The 18,738-nt window shown below is 35.2% G+C and overlaps 1 protein-coding gene across 4 annotated transcripts in view; it reads left to right on the plus strand.

Annotated features, from left to right (window-relative positions):
- LOC125673788 (neuron navigator 3-like) overlaps window positions 1–18,738 on the plus strand; it is a 125,379-nt gene that overhangs the window by 16,035 nt on the left and 90,606 nt on the right. Inside the window, exon 1 of one of the 4 annotated variants that reach the window (XM_048910594.2) lies at window positions 11,063–11,254. The exons of the other annotated variants lie outside the window; for them this stretch is intronic. Within the exon in view, the coding sequence (XP_048766551.1) occupies window positions 11,228–11,254 (27 nt within the window). The 5' untranslated portion in view covers window positions 11,063–11,227. Of the gene's footprint in view, window positions 1–11,062; window positions 11,255–18,738 lie in introns of those variants that run through there. 4 annotated transcript variants of the gene reach the window in all.

Here is an 18,738-nt window from a genome sequence, read left to right on the forward strand (position 1 = left end):
CTAGATGTATATAATCATAGAGAATATTACACCCCCAGTCTCTAAATGTATTATATATAGAGAATACCCCTAGATGTATACAATCATAGAGAATATTACACCCCAGTCTCTAAATGTATACAAAGACTATTACATACCCTGGAGTATCTAAACATTAAATACATACAGAATATTACATACCTAGTCCCTAAATGAATATTTGACATACCTATATCCTTATGCAAAGAACAGTACCTATATAATGTCTCTATAATTGTATACATAAAGAATATACCCAAAATACATTGAAACTCGTAAATACACAGTAAAAATGCATACCCAGTTATTTGTGTGCTATATGTTATCGTGGTTTATGGACTCTCAGAAACTCGGGATCTCTCAATGTGTTTTTTTTTTGTTTTGTTTGTTTTTGCTGCGATCTTGTGAAGTTTTACTTTTTGAGAGTCAATTATATATGTAAATTGAGAAGTTATACAATGGGTGTATTGTGGATTCGTAACGTACAATATAGCTATAGTGACATCACTTGTATCATGCATGCAATAAACCCGTAATTATTACTGCGCATGTAATAGAGATTTGTAATCAATTCTAGTAGCTAAATACATGGCTTTGATTTGATGTCAATATTGTACATGCACGAAATCAGTAGTTATCATGAAGTATCATTAATTGTTTGCTAATTCTTATGTACAGATTAACATGTGTCTACATAAGGATAATAGTATGTTATTCTTACATTTGCACCAAGTAAACTGATTGTGGGAGACAACTCCTGATGGACTGCTCAGGCAGTGCTGTGTGTGTGCCAGTGTTTCTAATCGAGTCTGTGTCAGTAACTCATGATTTGGTCACTAGAGATTTAAACTGACCTCTGCAGGCCCACCAGTGTTTACTTCATTGTCTCCTCAGGCCACAATGACACTCATAATGTGCATCTTTTGTTTTGTTTGTTTATGTTCAACATGGCAATTAATCAGAAACACACAGAACTTTGTGGAACTGACTGGAGAGAGAAGTGACAATTTTTTTTCTGGTGATCACTGAGGATAAAAGACAAAGACATGCATGGGGAAATACAACAAAATATTTCTTTTAAATAAATGATGAATTCTGTTCAACCTTCCAAATCCGTCTAAATAATGCCAAGTTAAAGTAGAATTTTATATTTCCAAGCGAAAGGTTGTCCGTTTTTCACTTAGATATGTCAGCCACGAATGAAATCCACCACCGATTAGAAACCATGCAGTGAGGTCTTGGAGAATTTGAAAAACAGAGTAGCTAGTGATTTGCATCAAGGAGGACAACTCCAGCATAGGTGTTGAGGATTTGTGTTTCTGTTGCTGAGAGATATATAGAGTTCACTATGTAGGCAAGTGGTGCAGAATTAAATAATCCTGTCAATATACCATGTAGCAGATGACTCCTAATAATGGCTGGTGGCATCGGATTGCAGGTTGTCTCGGTGTGTTAAGTCTACTGGAATCTGAGTTTTTGTAGACTTTTCTTTGATACAGATGATTTGCAGTAACTGAGGCTAAATGTAGCATCAGTAATACCTGATAATGTCAGCAATTTAATGTCCTCTTTTGTTATGGGGCATGAAAAAAGCATAGTTTGGGTGATCTTTAGAAGTGCATTCTGCACTCTAAGGAAAATACGAGGAGCTATTTGTGGAGCAATAAAAAATTTCAAAAGAGTTTAAGGTACAGTTTAGATGACTCTTGTTATTTTATCTGCTTTTCAATAATTCCTGTGACTGCATTTTTTGAAATTCTCAGCATCAGTTAGACCATGTAAATATGATTACGATATTATTTTTCAATTTCAAATCATCTTGTATGATTATTTTCTTTTTTAATGCCTCATATCAAGTATGGAAGGGGGGATACATTGTTTTTGTCATGTTTAAATTGTTTGTCTGTACAAAACAACCTGCTCATTACTTTTGAATTGCGATTGATAGGCCTCTCATTTTTATACGCCCGTCAAAGACGGGACATATGGTATGGCTTTGTCCATCCGTCCGTCTGTCTGTCTGGACCTTGTGGGTAGGATACAGACTGAACTATATTAAGCTCTAGGATTTTACAACTTGGTACATTTGATCACCATGATGAAAGGAAGATACCTATTGTTTTTCAAGGTCAAAGTTGTAGTATCACTTAGTAGGAAAACTTGGTAGGAAACCCTTTTGGGCAGCTAGGATACAAACCGAACCGTAACCTCCAGGATATTACAAATTGGTATATATTTGATCACCATAATGAGAGGAAGATGCCCATTGTTTTTCAAGGTCAGAAGTCAAAGGTCAAGGTCATAGTAGAACTTAGTTGGAAAACCTTTTAGACAGGACAGAAACCTAACCGTAAGGTCCAGAATATTGCAACTGGGTACATTTGATCACCATGATGAGAGGAAGACGCCTATTGTTTTTTAAAGTCAAAGGTCAAGGTCATAGTATTACTTAATAGGAAAACCTTGTAGGCAGGATACAAACCGCACTGTAAGCTCCAGGATATTGCAACTTGGTACATTCAATCACAATGATGAGAGGAAGATGCCTATTTTGAAGGTCAAAGGTCAAGGTTACAGTATCACTTAGTAGGAAAAGCTTGTAGGCAGTATCCAAACCGAACTGTTAGGGCCGTCAAACTTTGTACACATACACTTCATGCCAAGTGAAGGGTGTCTATTGTTTCTTAAGGTTAAGGTCGTACTAGCAGGATGCAGACTGATTCATTGGGGCAAGGATCATTTAACTTGGTACACATGCCAAGTGAAAATATTACATAGAGAGTATATAATTTGTCCTTTTTTTTTTATGCAAAGAAAGTATTTCACACCCTGATGATTTCTGATACTTGAAGCCAAGTTCTACAAATCATGGTGTAAGAAAAACACCCTATATTAGCTTTTCCATTGGCAGTACTGTTGTTCATTTGTGTATTCCTTGTGATATGACCTTTTGGTATTAAAGTGGTTGACCTTGGAGTTTGACCTACTTTTACAAAAAGTAAACCTAGGCAATATCTCCTTAATTATTTAAGTTAGCCCATGAGTTTGGAATGGTGAATGATAATGCTTTCACATTATTGTGTATTTCTTCTTGACAAGTCCTTTCTTTTGGTTCCAAAGTTTTCTACCTTGTGACCTTGATCTTAAAGCATTTCTTTGTTGCTACTGTTGGCATAGTGCCTCACTTTCCAGGAATACTGTGGGGGAAAAAAATAATTCAAAGGTTAACTGTGCATTATGATATATAAGTACCTCAGTTGAATGCTTGGGTAAAAGTTGGTAAAAAACTGAGTAAGAATGGAGAATGAAATCACCAACTCTATATTAATTAATGAAATGCATTTTTTTGAGCTCTAGACATCTGTTCTAGATGCTTAAAGAGACTGGGTGAGATAACTTTTTGAGGGTTTACGATGAAATGTTTCATCTTCTTTGCAAATTGCATACCTGAAAACACCTTATATTGCCAAGAAGATCGTAGTGGAACCTCGTTATCCAAACAGCGATGTTGTGAGGGATCTGTGAAATGACACAATTCTGTCTTACAGACTTTTAATGAGAGGTGAACACAAACCATGTGCTACCCTCTCTGGCTTGTAAACTGGATGTGATAATTGTAGGAAACATGTAGCTCAGAGTTGTAGAATTGATTAGGGGATGAAACTTGCCATGTCTCCTTTTTGACTTTGAAATAAAAATGTAAAAGTGGTATGGTTGCTTTCATAGAGAAAGTCTCGGGGTCGACAAGAAACAGACCCAAGAACATTTCCTGGAGGTTCTCTCTGGACAGCACACACAATTAACATCAGCCTTATGATGATCTGAGTATAGCACTCTCTATTAACATCAGCCTTATGATGATCTGAGTATAGTGCTCTCTATTAACATCAGCCTTATGATGATCTGAGTAGGTTACCTGGGTATAGCGCTCTCTATTAACATCATGCAGCCTTATGATGATCTGAGTAGGTTACCTGGGTATAGTGCTCTCTATTAACATCAGCCTTATGATGATCTGAGTAGGTTACCTGGGTATAGCGCTCTCTATTAACATCATGCAGCCTTATGATGATCTGAGTAGGTTACCTGGGTATAGTGCTCTCTATTAACATCAGCCTTATGATGATCTGAGTAGGTTACCTGGGTATAGCGCTCTCTATTAACATCAGCCTTATGATGATCTGAGTAGGTTACCTGGGTATAGTGCTCTCTATTAACATCAGCCTTATGATGATCTGAGTAGGTTACCTGGGTATAGCGCTCTCTATTAACGTCAGCCTTATGATCTCAGTAGGTTACCTGGGTATAGTGCTCTCTGGACAACACACACAATTAACATCAGCTTTAATTATGATGATCTTAGTAGGTTACAATAATTGCAGTCATCTACCATTGTCCAGGGGGGGGGGGGGGGATCTTTATCAGGGATCAATATGTGAGAAAACTGAAAATTCAATACCCTAATGTTTAAGATATATATTGCGTACATCAGTGTACATCGGTTCCCTGTGATGAATGTTAAGAAACACTAACAGTTCTGTTGTAACTCTATCAGGTCTTCTGACCATCTCTGTTTATACTGGGTTAATAGAGGCCTGTCTATAAAAAAATATATAAAAACACCTGAAGGAAATGTCCATTAAGTGTGGGTTTTGCTGTTGATAATGGCCATTATGAGTGGCAGACGTCATGTAGGAGTAGACACAGGGTGTGAAAAGCTCCATCAATGGGTTGCTGCTGTGTTGCAGACATTAGCCAACACCAGGTAAAATCAGGAAGAGAATAGCCCAGACAGAGGTGTTGACAGAATCATTTTACCCTAATGGGTTTTGATCAGCTTCTTTTTATTTTGAAGAGATGTGGCCTGAATTGTATACGTATACGTCTTTGGAAAGTAAGACTGAACAGAAAAGTTATACAGTATTCCCACTGCCTCGTAACTAGGGATTAATAAATCGCATTCTGTAAATCGCTTACATCTTGCAACTCTTTACCCTGTCAAATTTATCTTTGTGAGCTTTCATTTTGAGAAATAGTATAAGTCTTTTCATGATTAATCACAAGAACCTTATTTTCTAGTGAAAGACCAGGTCACTGACTTGAAAAGTTTTCGGTGATTAAAAAGTGATTGACATTATGTAAATAATTAACATGTTCAGCGTTGAAAGAAAGAAAAGGACTCTCAGACAGGGAAGGGAGTAAGGGGGGGGGGGACTTTATTGACAACCACTGTTTGCGATTGAATTGTGTGAAAGGGGAGTTAAATTTTGTGTCTAACTGTTGACAATCAGACCACTTACATGACAGATCTCTCAGTCTGATGTTTTTAATGAAACTTTTCCTGCACACATGCACAAATCCAGCTAATCTGATATCATGGTTAATTTTTCATCAATATGAATCCAAAAATCAACGATTTCTCTTTGCATCAAATAGACCTGTACTTTATTAACATCAATAAATAATTTGTCAAATTTGTCAGAAATTATTATTTTATGTAATAGTTTATCATACTGAAAAAAAGTTTGGTCTGGTTTCCAACATTAAAAGAATTTTTTTGCTTTAAATACTTTTCATCCAAATTGAAAAGCTCACCAGTATTCAATATAGGGAATATTTTGAGGGTCAGTAGAAATGAAAACTTTCGAGCAAATAGAACAGTAACCGGAAGAGAACTCTTTCAACAAGCCGTTTTTGTTACTTTGAGAGAAACTACTGTTTTTCAACAGTAGGGGAATTCTTGCATCTGTATGCAATTTTACAGAGCATTTTCCACACAAATTGATCAGCAATTTCAAGTGCCAACTTGAAAATGTTGGCAGATGCACAAACTTCATTATTTGATTTGAGGGAGCTTGGTTTTATCTTTTCCCCCCTTTTTTCATTGATAGAACAAGTTGCTATTTTCAGTAGAAGCAGGTTATAAAATGTAAGAGGAGATCAAACAGAGGCTGTTTCCTCGATACCTAGGGGGAGTGTTTGACAAGTTATGCTTGTAATTTCAAACATGTCTTCCATATCACATAGCTAAATAGTAGAACATGCTTCTAGTGTAAATTATACGCTATTTTTTACCTTTTGGTGATAAACTCAACAGAGAATTTTACAAATTGCACCAGTGCTGCGGGATAGTCCATAGGGAGCATTGATTTGTATCACACTTGATTTAGTCATGGATTATGTGATTAATTAATTTGAACAATGTAATGACTTAATTTGACATTTTACTAAGTTAATACAATGTCAGTAGACCGGATATACCCATGTGATCACTGTCAACAGTTTTGTGTTAACTGTCAATGTTGTTTAAATGTCAAGCATTACATTTGTAATGTTAATGTCTTCCCCTGTATGACAAAATGTAACTCCATATGGATACACTCTCAGGGGTCAAGAGGTCAAAGCCACCTAATTCGGCCACTGAAATGCATTTCTGCATCTTTTATTACTAAAATTGAACTACAACACAACAGAATAATGTTCTGTGTCAATCTGATTAAGATCAGCTCCTCGATCCGCTCCTCTCTTTTTTTTTTTGTGGCTGCCTCGTTCTGTGTAATTAATTGGTCAGTCATTAACCTGCAGGTTGATTAATTGAAAAGAAACAAGATATAAGTAATAGTGTCCAGGTTGTTTATATTATAGAGAATATATTAAGAATCAAACCGTGAGTTTTCTACATAATACACAATCCTGATTGTACAAATTGTGGGTTAATTTCTACATACAAATAACCTGTTGCTTCTCGTTTTTATACCCCACTGATGCAAACATCTAAGACAGTCCGTAGGTAAGAGAATCGATCCATCAGTTTTGCTCACTTGAACTGAGAACTGTTAAAAGTGAACTTTTAACTTATCAAAGTGTGTGTGTCTTGCTGTCGTCTGTGAGCTTTTCACATTTCTGACCATGTCAATTTCAACCAAACTTGTCAAAAAGTATCCCTGGGTTTTATAGGGGATTCAGATTTGTTTTATATCAAGTGTCAATTCCCCCTTCCAAAGGGAGATAATTAAGAAAATGTGAAAGTTATAAAGAACACCTAATCTCAAAAATGATTTATCCCCAAAATCCATAACTTATTTATATAAAAGATTCTTTACATAACATCCATACTTAACCCCCCCCCCCCCCCCCCAATGAAGTTCAGGGAGGGTATACTGAATCACTTTTCTGTTAATTTGTTTCATAGGCATAATTTGTCTAGTAAGTATGTCTTTAACACAAAGGAACTGATTTGATTAAAACTTTGTGTAATCTTATGAAAATAATGAAGTTGTGCTGGAGACTGTTCACCTGCCATTTTGATTGAGATTTTTTAACATTCAAAGAAATTATGGATATTTTTCACCATTTTAAGGGAGTGTTGTCATTGTCAAGAGCATTTATTGAAAAACAATGAACAGATTTGATTCAAACTTGGGAGTACAGTGAAACTTCTCCAAACCGGCCCCTCAGAAAACCGGTTCTCCCTGAATATCGGCCGATTTTCAAAGTCCCGGCAGAAATCTTAACATTTCCTTACAAAGAAAGTCTTACAAAACCGGCCACCCCTGAAAACCGGACATCGGCCACTTTTTAAAGTACATTTGTTAACAAACATGTGTAATTTACCCTTAACATACCATCCACTTTTTGAAGACAATAACATTTTGGCCATAGGTTGATCAAGATTGTCCAGGTGTGCAAATTGACTGACCAACCTGCCAGGTGAGAAATTATCTACCAAAGGTGTGAAAAACACTAGTGGCCTCTTTAATTTCCATTTTTTACCTGTGCTGTCAAGGGTGTTAATTGACACTTAGCTAATCCAAGAGACCCTTCCAAATTCTGTACAAAATGTAAAAAACAGTTAGGAACATATTGAATGAATACAGTATCAGACGCCATATTGTTACACAACATTACCGTATGGATATAAGCGGTAGTTAATAAAGAACAAACCCATGACTGTTAATGATAATTATTAAAAGATAGATTAATTTTCTTGGTCTCCATAGGCTTAAAATTCCAAAGAAATATTAAAATTACAATTTCATATTTACTACTGTACTTTTTTAAAAACGTCAAAACAAAATTGTTAATGACATAAGCGATAAATGTAAACAGAATATTTATAGGTAAGAGGAATTCCAATAATAGGTCTCTGTGTTTTCTTTATGTATCCTGTTATAGATTTTCAGTTTAAAATTTGATGATTTCAGTGAGAATATTTCTTGTAATTCATAATTACCATTAGGTACAAGCGGACTAATTTAATCTCCACTGATAATTGATCATAGATCACCAAATCAAATTGAACAGTACCTACTTTGTGAATATTGAGATAAAACGTCTATAATTGCTAAATTCTCGGTATACCGGCCATCCCTTAAAACCGTTTTTTCCGGTCCGAGAGCCGGCCGGTTTAGAGAAGTTTCACTGTATATATGATGTATATAATGATGTTGTACATCTGTCATTTGTACTGAGATTCTTTAACATAGTCATTTTTACTGAGATTCTTTAACAGAGTCTTGCAATTAAATTACATTAATTGCTCTCAAGAAACAAATTCACTATCTCCCACCATCCAATGTGCCATTAGTATACTGGTCTAGACTGTTGCAATTTCTGTAATCGTTTCTAGTTTTTTCGACACTGTGACAGGCACTGAGCCTCTTGTGAAGGATCTACATTGTAATCTAAGGGAAAACCAAAAGGGCTTTAAGGGATTTTATTACGTGAGCAGCTGTATGTGTTTATCGTAATTGGTGTTTAAAAATGATGTGTATCAGTGTTAGATGATAAATATCAGGCCTAGATCTGTCACTTTTGAACATTGTGGTTGAAAGTTTTAAAAGTTCAGCTTGTATGATTGCATGGCTTAGATGAAAAATCTGATCTAGTGATTCCCAAATATTGATTTCAGTTTTTGATTGCAAGTTCAAAAAACCTAACTTTATATTATCCGGAATTTTTTGTCATTCGGAACCCTGTGTTAACACCACAAATGATTTGTAAAACAGATGAAAAGCTTTTCACTAAGAGGTGATAATTACTAATGGATTTCATACAGTTGATTCTGACGATTAAATCTAACAAAAGGGAGTGTAATGATGGATTTTATATTTCATTCTTGATAGGAGATCGTTGGGCATCATTATCAGATATATTGATAGCACTGATCCAGATGCAGCCAATCGTGTAGACATTTTCTGTGCAACAAGATTTCAAAAGAAAACTTCCAGATGAAATAATTGCTTCCAGTCAGAGAGGGAAAAAATATAAGAGTTTTAATTTGTTTATAGCAGCCTTTTGTCTCATATTTTTTGGTGCATTAAAAGTTGCAGCAACTGTTGGAAACATTGGAACCCCTGAGAGTGGCATCGACTGTAAATTATCCAGCTCAGAAAAAGTGAAAATAGGAAAATTAGAAGGAATTTCTCCAGTGTGCAGAAACTTCATTTTAAAGTCTATAAATTGTCAAAAATATTGTTTTTGTTCCAGAAAACATCCACACATTGTAGGAAGTTTGATTATCTATAAATAGGTAAATATGGTGAAAGTTTGAAAATGAATTCTTATATTTTGGTCCATTATATTACATGGGAATAACAGATGCAGATACAAATGCATTTACCATTATGATCCGGAAGATGTTGCAGCACCATTGAATATAATCAAAGCGATTTTACAGTGATACCATTCCGTATAATTGGAACAATTTTACAGCATCATGCAGTATATAATCAGAATGATTTTACAGCACCATCTAAACTGTTGAACAAATACACTATATAAAGTTGCCACGCAGCAAACTGGGGTAGCTGCGCCCGGTTTTCATCAACTTGATAAAAGTAAATTTAATTTCAATCAATTGCTGGTTTTTTGCTTATCAGGTGCTAACTGCACGGAGCTCTTTCATCTTTGACAATTAAAGTAGGCAGGAGACATAAACTAGGGGTAGCTAATCTGCTGTGTGTTTGTGGGGGAATGGTTTTATCTGTAAAACGTATCCCTTCCTGCTTACTATATAATGTACTAAGTTCTAAATGCTGCATCGTATGTTACACAGACATGCTGTAATCTTCAAAAAGACACGATGGACTCGTCTAACGTCTTTGTAACCAGACAGGTAGAATCGTGCAGCTCTCTTTTGAGTAAATTTTTTTCAAACAGCAAAATGAAGGATTAAAATCTGTGGATTTCCTGTAATAAGAGGGATAAAGAGAAAAGAAAAGTGTAGATGTCTTGAATGATGATTATTATTTGAAAAGACAGCTGTTGAAAAAGGTCCATCACAACTCGTGGCCGCATGCCAGGTACAGCTCCACGGAAAATGATTGAATTTGCAGTGAGACTTTTTTTTTTTGCCTGTCTTGAAGATCTCTTTTAATGCAGGAACTCGTTGAAGCATCCGTCAGCAGAGACTACAAGTTGGTGAACACTTTGAAATAAGATCCCCTAAAATACGATGCGAATCTTCTGCCATTGATAAAAAGGCTCAGTGGCTTTGCTTTACTTTCCATTCATATGATCACTTAAAAAAAACAACCTATGTGTTGGTTTTACGTAACACTTCGAAAACATGGGGATAAAATTTGTTTGGTTGTGTATATACATCACCTGAGATTTCTCGTTCTTTTCTAAACTGATTTAAAATAATGCGTGTGGAAGAACAATGGCCAAAAGTGAATGTCTTAAAATTCTGCCGCAGTTGAGATGCAGGGAGCCATTGGTAAAGTACATGTCTCTGACTGTGAAGATGGGCTGTATATCGTTTATTTAGATATTGTTATGTTAGCTTTGGGAACGCAATGGATATTGCCTTGCATATCCTCTCTGCAGAGATTTCAATAGTGTACCTAGTAACTCACCTAATCGACAAACATGCTTGGAAATGCATGTGCACGGGAGAAAAATTATAGATGTATGCAACATGTTTTCTTCTGGAAAGTGGAAATGCATAATTACACAAATGATTACAACTGATCAAAGATTTTTTGTGGGTGGATTAATGATTTCTTTTTGATATGGGCTCCGTAATTGACAAATGTGCAAACAAGGAGCATGTGCTGTATGGATTGGCGTGTGTTGTGTTGTTTTCCTTGATGATATCTTGTACATAAGATTGAAACACTTGATAGGGTCTGCATAGGAAAGGATTTAAAAATTACTTATTTAAGAATATAGGACCGGTTTATGTGTGTGTGATGGAGAAGCAACCATGAGTGAACACAAGGACAAGATACCGGTAAGTATTACGGTCATTAATAATTGAAATTTACGTCGGTATGAAGCTGTGTTTATTCCCTCTAAGGCTTTTCCTGCTGGCTTTTTACCTGCACTGAACATATTAATTGGACAACTTAATGTTTTCTATTTCAATTTTCCCCTTGCAACAAAAAATGATGTGGACTTTAATCTAAAAAGAACTAATTCAGATGTTGGTTTTTAGTATTTTAAGATTGTCTAACATTCCTTATACAGTGAAACTTCTCTAAACCGGCCGGCTCTCGGACCAGAAAAAATGGTCGGTTTAGAGGGATGGCCGGTATACCGAGAATTTAGCAATTATAGACATTTTATCTCAATATTCACAAAGTAGGTACTGTTCACTTTGATCTGGTGATCTATGATCAATTATCGGTGGAGATAAAATTAGTCCGCTTGTACCTAAAGATAATTATGAATTACAAGAAATATTCTCGCTGAAATCATCTAATTTTAAACTGAAAATCTATAACAGGATACATAAAGAAAACATAGAGGCCTATTATTGGAATCCCTCTTATTGGAATCCCTCTTACCTATAAAAACTCTGTTTACATTCATCGCTTATGTCATTAACAATTTTGTTTAGACGTTTTTAAAAAGTACAGTAGTAAATATGAAATTGTAATTTGAATATTTCTTTGGAATTTTAAGTCTATGGAAACCAAGAAAATTAATCTATCTTTTAATAATTATCATTAACAGTCATGAGTTTGTTCTTTGTTAACTACCGCTTATATCCATACGAAAGTATGGGGAAACAATATGGCGTATTCATTCAATAATTTCCTAACTGTTTGTTACATTTTGTACAGAATTTGGAAGGGTCTCTTGGATTAGCTAAGTGTCAATTAACACGCTTGACAGCACAGGTAAACAATAGAGATTGACTAGGCCACTAGTGATTTTCACACCTCCAATGGATAATTTCATACCTGGCCAGTCTGTCAGTCAATTTGCACACCTGGACGATCTTAATTAACCTTTGGCCAAGATGTTCTTGTCTTCAAAAAGTGGCCAGTATGTTAAGGGTAAATTACACATGTTTGTTAACAAATGTACTTTAAAAAGTGGCCGATGTCCGGTTTTCAAGGGTGGCCGGTTTTGTAAGACTTTCTTTGTAAGGAAATGTTAAGATTTCTGCCGGGACTTTGAAAATCGGCCGATATTCAGGGAGAACCGGTATTCTGAGGGGCCGGTTTGGAGAAGTTTCACTGTATATGAGGATTTTTCACTTGTATAGGGGAGTCTTGAGCTTCAGGTGAAGTGTCACAAATTTTGACTCATTGATATGGCCTCTCCAGGTAGCAGTGAAGGTTTGATCTCTATCACACAGGACCTCTGTTTTTGAGGTCGTATCTGAACGACCCGCATTTTTCACTTCTAATGCTGGGCACTTTGTGAAGGAACAGTTAATCTACCTATGTTGAATGTTTTAGGTTTGATGTCAGGATCGAGAATTGAACCCGGGACCTTACTGTTGGGAATTGAGCACCCTAGCCCACTTCATGCAACTGTGACTCAGATTTCAGATATTGATCTCGTATGTGATAGAAATGACAGAAAGTGATAGAGAGAAAAAATCAGTGAAGTTATTCTATTCGAGGTCAATAGGTCATAGATCAAAGCCACAATGTGAATGAAAGTACAAACATATGGGCTCATTGATTGGATCTTCCTTTTCCTATGTACAAGGAGAGAAAAGATCGCTTTTGATTTTAGGGGTTGATAAAAGGTCATATGCCAAGGTCATAGTCATTGATTGAATGTAATAATATTGTGTATACCTGGGGATGTAAAGAGTATATTTCTTGATTTTGGTCACATACTCATTTGCTATGGAGGCAAAATCCCAACAATTTAGGGTCAAAGGTCATAGGTCAAGTTTAGAGTCAGTAATTTAATGTAACACTCCTCGATGAGGTTAATTGTCTTTGAATTATGTTTTATCACAAGGGGATGTACAGCTTTGTCAAAGGTAGATTTTTTTAACACTTTGATAAAACTTGCTTCAAGAAAAACTTGTTTGAAATAGTTTTGAGCATTGAGTTGGTTGATTAAATATTGTTTTACGCCCCTCTCAAGAATAGTTCACACTCATATGGAGACGTCACCACTGCCGGTGAAGGGCTGCAAAATTTAGGCCTGTGCTCGGTGCTTACGCCCTTTGAGCAGGGAGGGATCTTTACTGTGTCACACCTGCTGTGAGACGGGACCTCGTTTTTTTTCGGTCTCATCCGAAGGACCGCTTGAGCATTGAACATATAAATATTGATAATGCAATGCATGTATTATAGCACTGCCTTGGGGAATATATGTATACTGCTGTTGGCGTAAAATGCTAATTTTAAGTTTGAAAGCAACAGTTTTCATATTTTCTTGATGAAATACGCACAATATGTTACACGTTTTAGTGCTGAATTGTTGGAGGTTGGAATTGACTAACATGTGAGTAAATGACATAATACATACATCAGATAGTTGGCAGTGGTTGGTTTATCCGCAATTTGTACCATGTGTTCTGTTAGTACAGTAGAAGGTGTGCATGGTGTTAGCTGCAATGCATTTTCAAGTGGTTGTACAGATTGATAGTATTGATGTATATTGATTCAAGGTCACACACTGTATGAATTCAATACGAGTAATATTGATAAAGTAAACACAAAAGTATCGTGTACATAGATGGGTATCATTATATTCTGTGTTGCAGTGTGATTGCAGTAGCCAACTGCAAGATGTTGCTTCACTTCAAAAATAAATTACAACACTTATTGCACACAGAAAATAAATTGCAACACTTATTGCACACAGAAAGTAAATTACAACACTTATTGCACGCAGGCGATTACCATTAGATTCTTTGGAAGCTTCCATGTTGAAAGAAAAAGTGGGCTGTAGAAACCTGTGCCTCACAAAATTGTTAAAGGTGTCCATTTTTTTTTTTCTTGTGTAGTATTAGCACTGTGTGATGTTATTCATAATGAGACGAATATCAACTGATCGGCAAATACTGTAGGGGCTTTATTTTACCCGAGTACATATATGGCGAAATGACTCGTTTACGTCAAATTGAATGACTGAACATGAATTCGCTTATGGTCTGTAAATCAAGAGTTCTTGCATGCATTTTAACAGAAAAATAACAGCAAATGATTTGACTGGCGTCATGAGAAAAGGGCCCTTAAGGTCAAAATTTTACAATTTGAGTTTTAACTCAAAGTATCTTCGTTAACATTTTCTGTTTACAAAAATACCAAACTTTTTATTCATATCATGCGTATTGAGTCTTTTATTGGCATTTTTGTAATGAATGTCCAAAAATATTTGCGACTTAACATAAAAATATTTTAACGTCACACGACGTCAGACACGTTGATAATGTATATCGCGTTACACGTAAATAAAAAAAACAACACTTTTATCTGTTCATCTGATGCAGAAGAAATGTAATTCTTGGGAATAAGAAAGAAATGGCAATTAAATAATCAAAATTAAACAATTCAAACACCAGTTTTTTTAACAGAAAAATAACAGCAAATGATTTTATTTTGCGAGTGATGTCTCTTGCGAAATTACTCGATAATCAATTTCTCGTATATGTTTAGGAGTCTTTAATAGCTAGTATATGTCATTTTGTATATATGCTGAAATACTTTGTCAAATATTTTCGTCAAAAAATTGAACAGATTGAAAACAAGAAACCACCTTGATGCAGACCAGTGGTTAAAGAGCGGACTTGTGTTAAGCGTTAAGCCTTTGTTTAAATGCAGTTTGGCACAAGAGTCTTTCTTCTGTTTTCCTAAGTATCCATAAAATTAGTGTCATTTGGTTAATGGCTAAGTAATACACTGCTCTCTGCTTCAGGAATTTTGTTTGTCTATGGTCTATGAATAACTAGCTAATATTCACATAATGCGGTTACATCATTTTAAAGCTAGCAGGTATCAACATCTTTCTGATTTGATTTTGCTGAAATTTACATGATATCCGCATTACAGTAAATTTGCTTAAAGGTTGATTGATCCTCATGTGATGTCATAGGTTTTTTGCAAATTTGTTTAATTAAATTAATCTTTAAGCATGATAGAAATATATTTTTCAGAGGAATTTTATTCACTGCATAAATTATACTGAAAAAGTTGATATTTTCCATGGAGAATATTAAATTATTTATAATTTAAAAAATGTTGTGTATGCTGGTGTCTCCTATACTGTATGTTTATCCCCCATATCCACAATTAATTTATACATGTTCATGAATTAATTAGCAGGTTTTTTTTTTTTATTAAACTGTTGACATTAAGATTTGTCATTTTAGCAAGTTTTTATCTATTATAATTATTCTGTGTAACAAAAATGTGAGATTTTCTGATGTTAACATATATATACTTCTGTTTTCTTTAAAAAGGTGTCAACATACACATTTTCTTTGGTTATTAATTAGAATGAACTATTCTGAGTTGAAATTAATACAGTTCTTCCACTTTCAACCATTAATATTGATAAATCACATGAGGATGGTTTGAGACTTGCTAACTTAAGATGTAATATATGGTATGTTGTATTATATGTTCACAGATCAAACAAAGTATATTACCCTCAAATCCAATAAGCTGAAGATGTAAAACTTGTATGGTACCAATTTTGATGCACCAGATGTGCATTTCAACAAATAATGTCTCTTCAGTGATGCTCAACCGAAATGTTTGAAATCCGATGTGATCCACAGCTCAAACAAAATGTGTTGCCTTCAAATCAGATATCTTATAAGTGCATATGCAATACTGTCAATAAAATTCAAAGTTCTTTCACAGCCTTTCAAATTTTTATTAGATACATTTTGAGCCTACTTGATGTGAAAATCAAAAGAAAAGAACATTGATAAAAAAAAATATATACTAGGTGTGCAATAACTTAAAATTTAAATAAGGCTGATGCAATTGTCACGTGTAGCTATAGCTTTTTGCAACAAAATTCAATAGCAGTTGTACATTAATTGCTAACAGAGTTTACGTAAAGTTGAGTTATGCGGTTTTGGAAACTCTTACTGTCTTCCTACGAACAACCACATGTAATTCGGAAGTGATATCGGTGTAATTTAGTAATCTCAAGTGTGTGCATACAAGATTTCTGAAGGAGCACCTCTTGAAGGAACAAGCCTGCATCAACTGCTGCTATCAGCTGCACATTGTACAATAGTCTTGAAGAATCCATGTGAATTTCTTTTGATTTCTGTACTGATTGGGGAACATTGATCATTTTCATCTTTGTGGTTTAATTTGAACAATAATAGCTCTTCCTTGTAGGATTGAAACTGTTTGATGTTTTCAGGGCATGCTGTTAAGTTGTGGTTATTAAGCATTGAATGTATGTTGGGTTTTTTTTGTTATCCTATCTCTTAATGCAGTCACAGACTCATCTAATGATAAATAGACATTTTTCTGGTACATTTAATCAAATACATGGAAATGATTTTTAATAATTTTAGAAGAGTTTCATATTTTAGGGTTGTTGGAAAACTTTTCGGCAGGGTGGTACGTATTTTAGATGGTGAATTGTGATATAATTTGTCACTGAAAGATGAATAGAATGCAATAAATAATTGTCAAGAGGATTGGAGATTACATCAGATTGAAGTGGAGATTTACTATGTATTTATGTCTGCCGGCTCTCTCCTATAGCTTGACTCTAGGTCGATGGTCTTCAATACTAACATTTGAGTTGTCTCCCTTTCAATATGATGATTGGTACAGACATTTTATTATACAATATGGTAAAGCTGTGCAGTGTAAACACATTTCACCTATATGCAATACTGACATGAAAATTGTTAAATTTTGAATATGGTTTAGTGGCAATGTCCTATAGCAATACTTAGAAGATTATTTTTCGGGATTCTAAACAGAAAATGTTGCTTGTTAAGTGGAACACTTGATGGCGTAACGCGTAGGCTTCCTGATGTACCATGACATGGAAGATACAAATACTACACAATATATTTGTGATATACTGCAATAGAGTTGCATAATGCAGAGTATATCGGACTGGAATAAACCAGAAAAAAGTTGCTTGTTCTTGAAAAATCACACAACGTAAAAAGTCCTTTACCACAATCCTAAATTTTTGAAAAATTGTCTCAAATAGTATATGTTCATGTTTATAATGATCAAAATGTGGTATTCATAGGCTAAGCATCTAAGCCCCCCTCCCCCTCCTCTCTCTCTCTCTCTCTCTCTCTCTCTCTCTCTCTCTCTCTCTCTCCCTCTCTCTCTTCCCCCCCCAACATTGTATATAAAGTGTTGTATATATTTGACTATTACATGCTAGGCTGAGTTGTAGAATGGTTGTGATGTATATAAAGTGTTGTATATATTTGACTATTACATGCTAGGCTGAGTTGTAGAATGGTTGTGATGTATATAAAGTGTTGTATATATTTGACTATTACATGCTAGGCTGAGTTGTAGAATGGTTGTGATGTATATAAAGTGTTGTATATGTTTGACTATTACATGCTAGGCTGAGTTGTAGAATGGTTGTGATGTATATAAAGTATTGTATATGTTTGACTATTACATGCTAGGCTGAGTTGTAGAATGGTTGTGATGTATATAAAGTGTTGTATATGTTTGACTATTACATGCTAGGCTGAGTTGTAGAATGGTTGTGATGTATATAAAGTGTTGTATATGTTTGACTATTACATGCTAGGCTGAGTTGTAGAATGGTTGTGATGTATATAAAGTGTTGTATATATTTGACTATTACATGCTAGGCTGAGTTGTAGAATGGTTGTGATGTATATAAAGTGTTGTATATGTTTGACTATTACATGCTAGGCTGAGTTGTAGAATGGTTGTGATGTATATAAAGTGTTGTATATGTTTGACTATTACATGCTAGGCTGAGTTGTAGAATGGTTGTGATGTATATAAAGTGTTGTATATGTTTCACTCGGCAGCTTCAGTTTTCCTAGCGTGGATCACTAGAAAATGACTACTTTATCTCTATAATACAAAGTATACTTATATCCCAGGGCCTTGTACCGTCTTAAACCCCAGGAACTCCCAAAAGTTCATCAGTTAACCACTGTTAAATGACTGGTATTATCTCTTAGCGAAGCAAAAACTGCCATGCAATATATAACGAGGCAAAGTGCAATTTCCAATATGATATGCTAAAACTTATGAGCTGGAGGGGGGGGGGGGGACTTGGCACCTCCACACCTACATGAGTTATACAGATTATGTAATATATGCTAAAATCACAGAGGAAAATCAACCCAGAAGCTTCAGTGTGTCAGTTTTACTCTCCTTAGGCCCCCACTAAGTGGGGTGGGGTCTCACAGCAACCTCCAGAACATCTGCCCTCCCCACATCCTCTTATGTCTAAGTGGTAATAGTATACTCTGTGAAGAATGTGTGATAAAGGTCACTCTATTGTGGATACTGGTATATTCTGCTG

Source organism: Ostrea edulis, chromosome 3, assembly GCF_947568905.1.
Source record: "Ostrea edulis chromosome 3, xbOstEdul1.1, whole genome shotgun sequence".
NCBI lineage: Eukaryota > Metazoa > Mollusca > Bivalvia > Ostreida > Ostreidae > Ostrea > Ostrea edulis.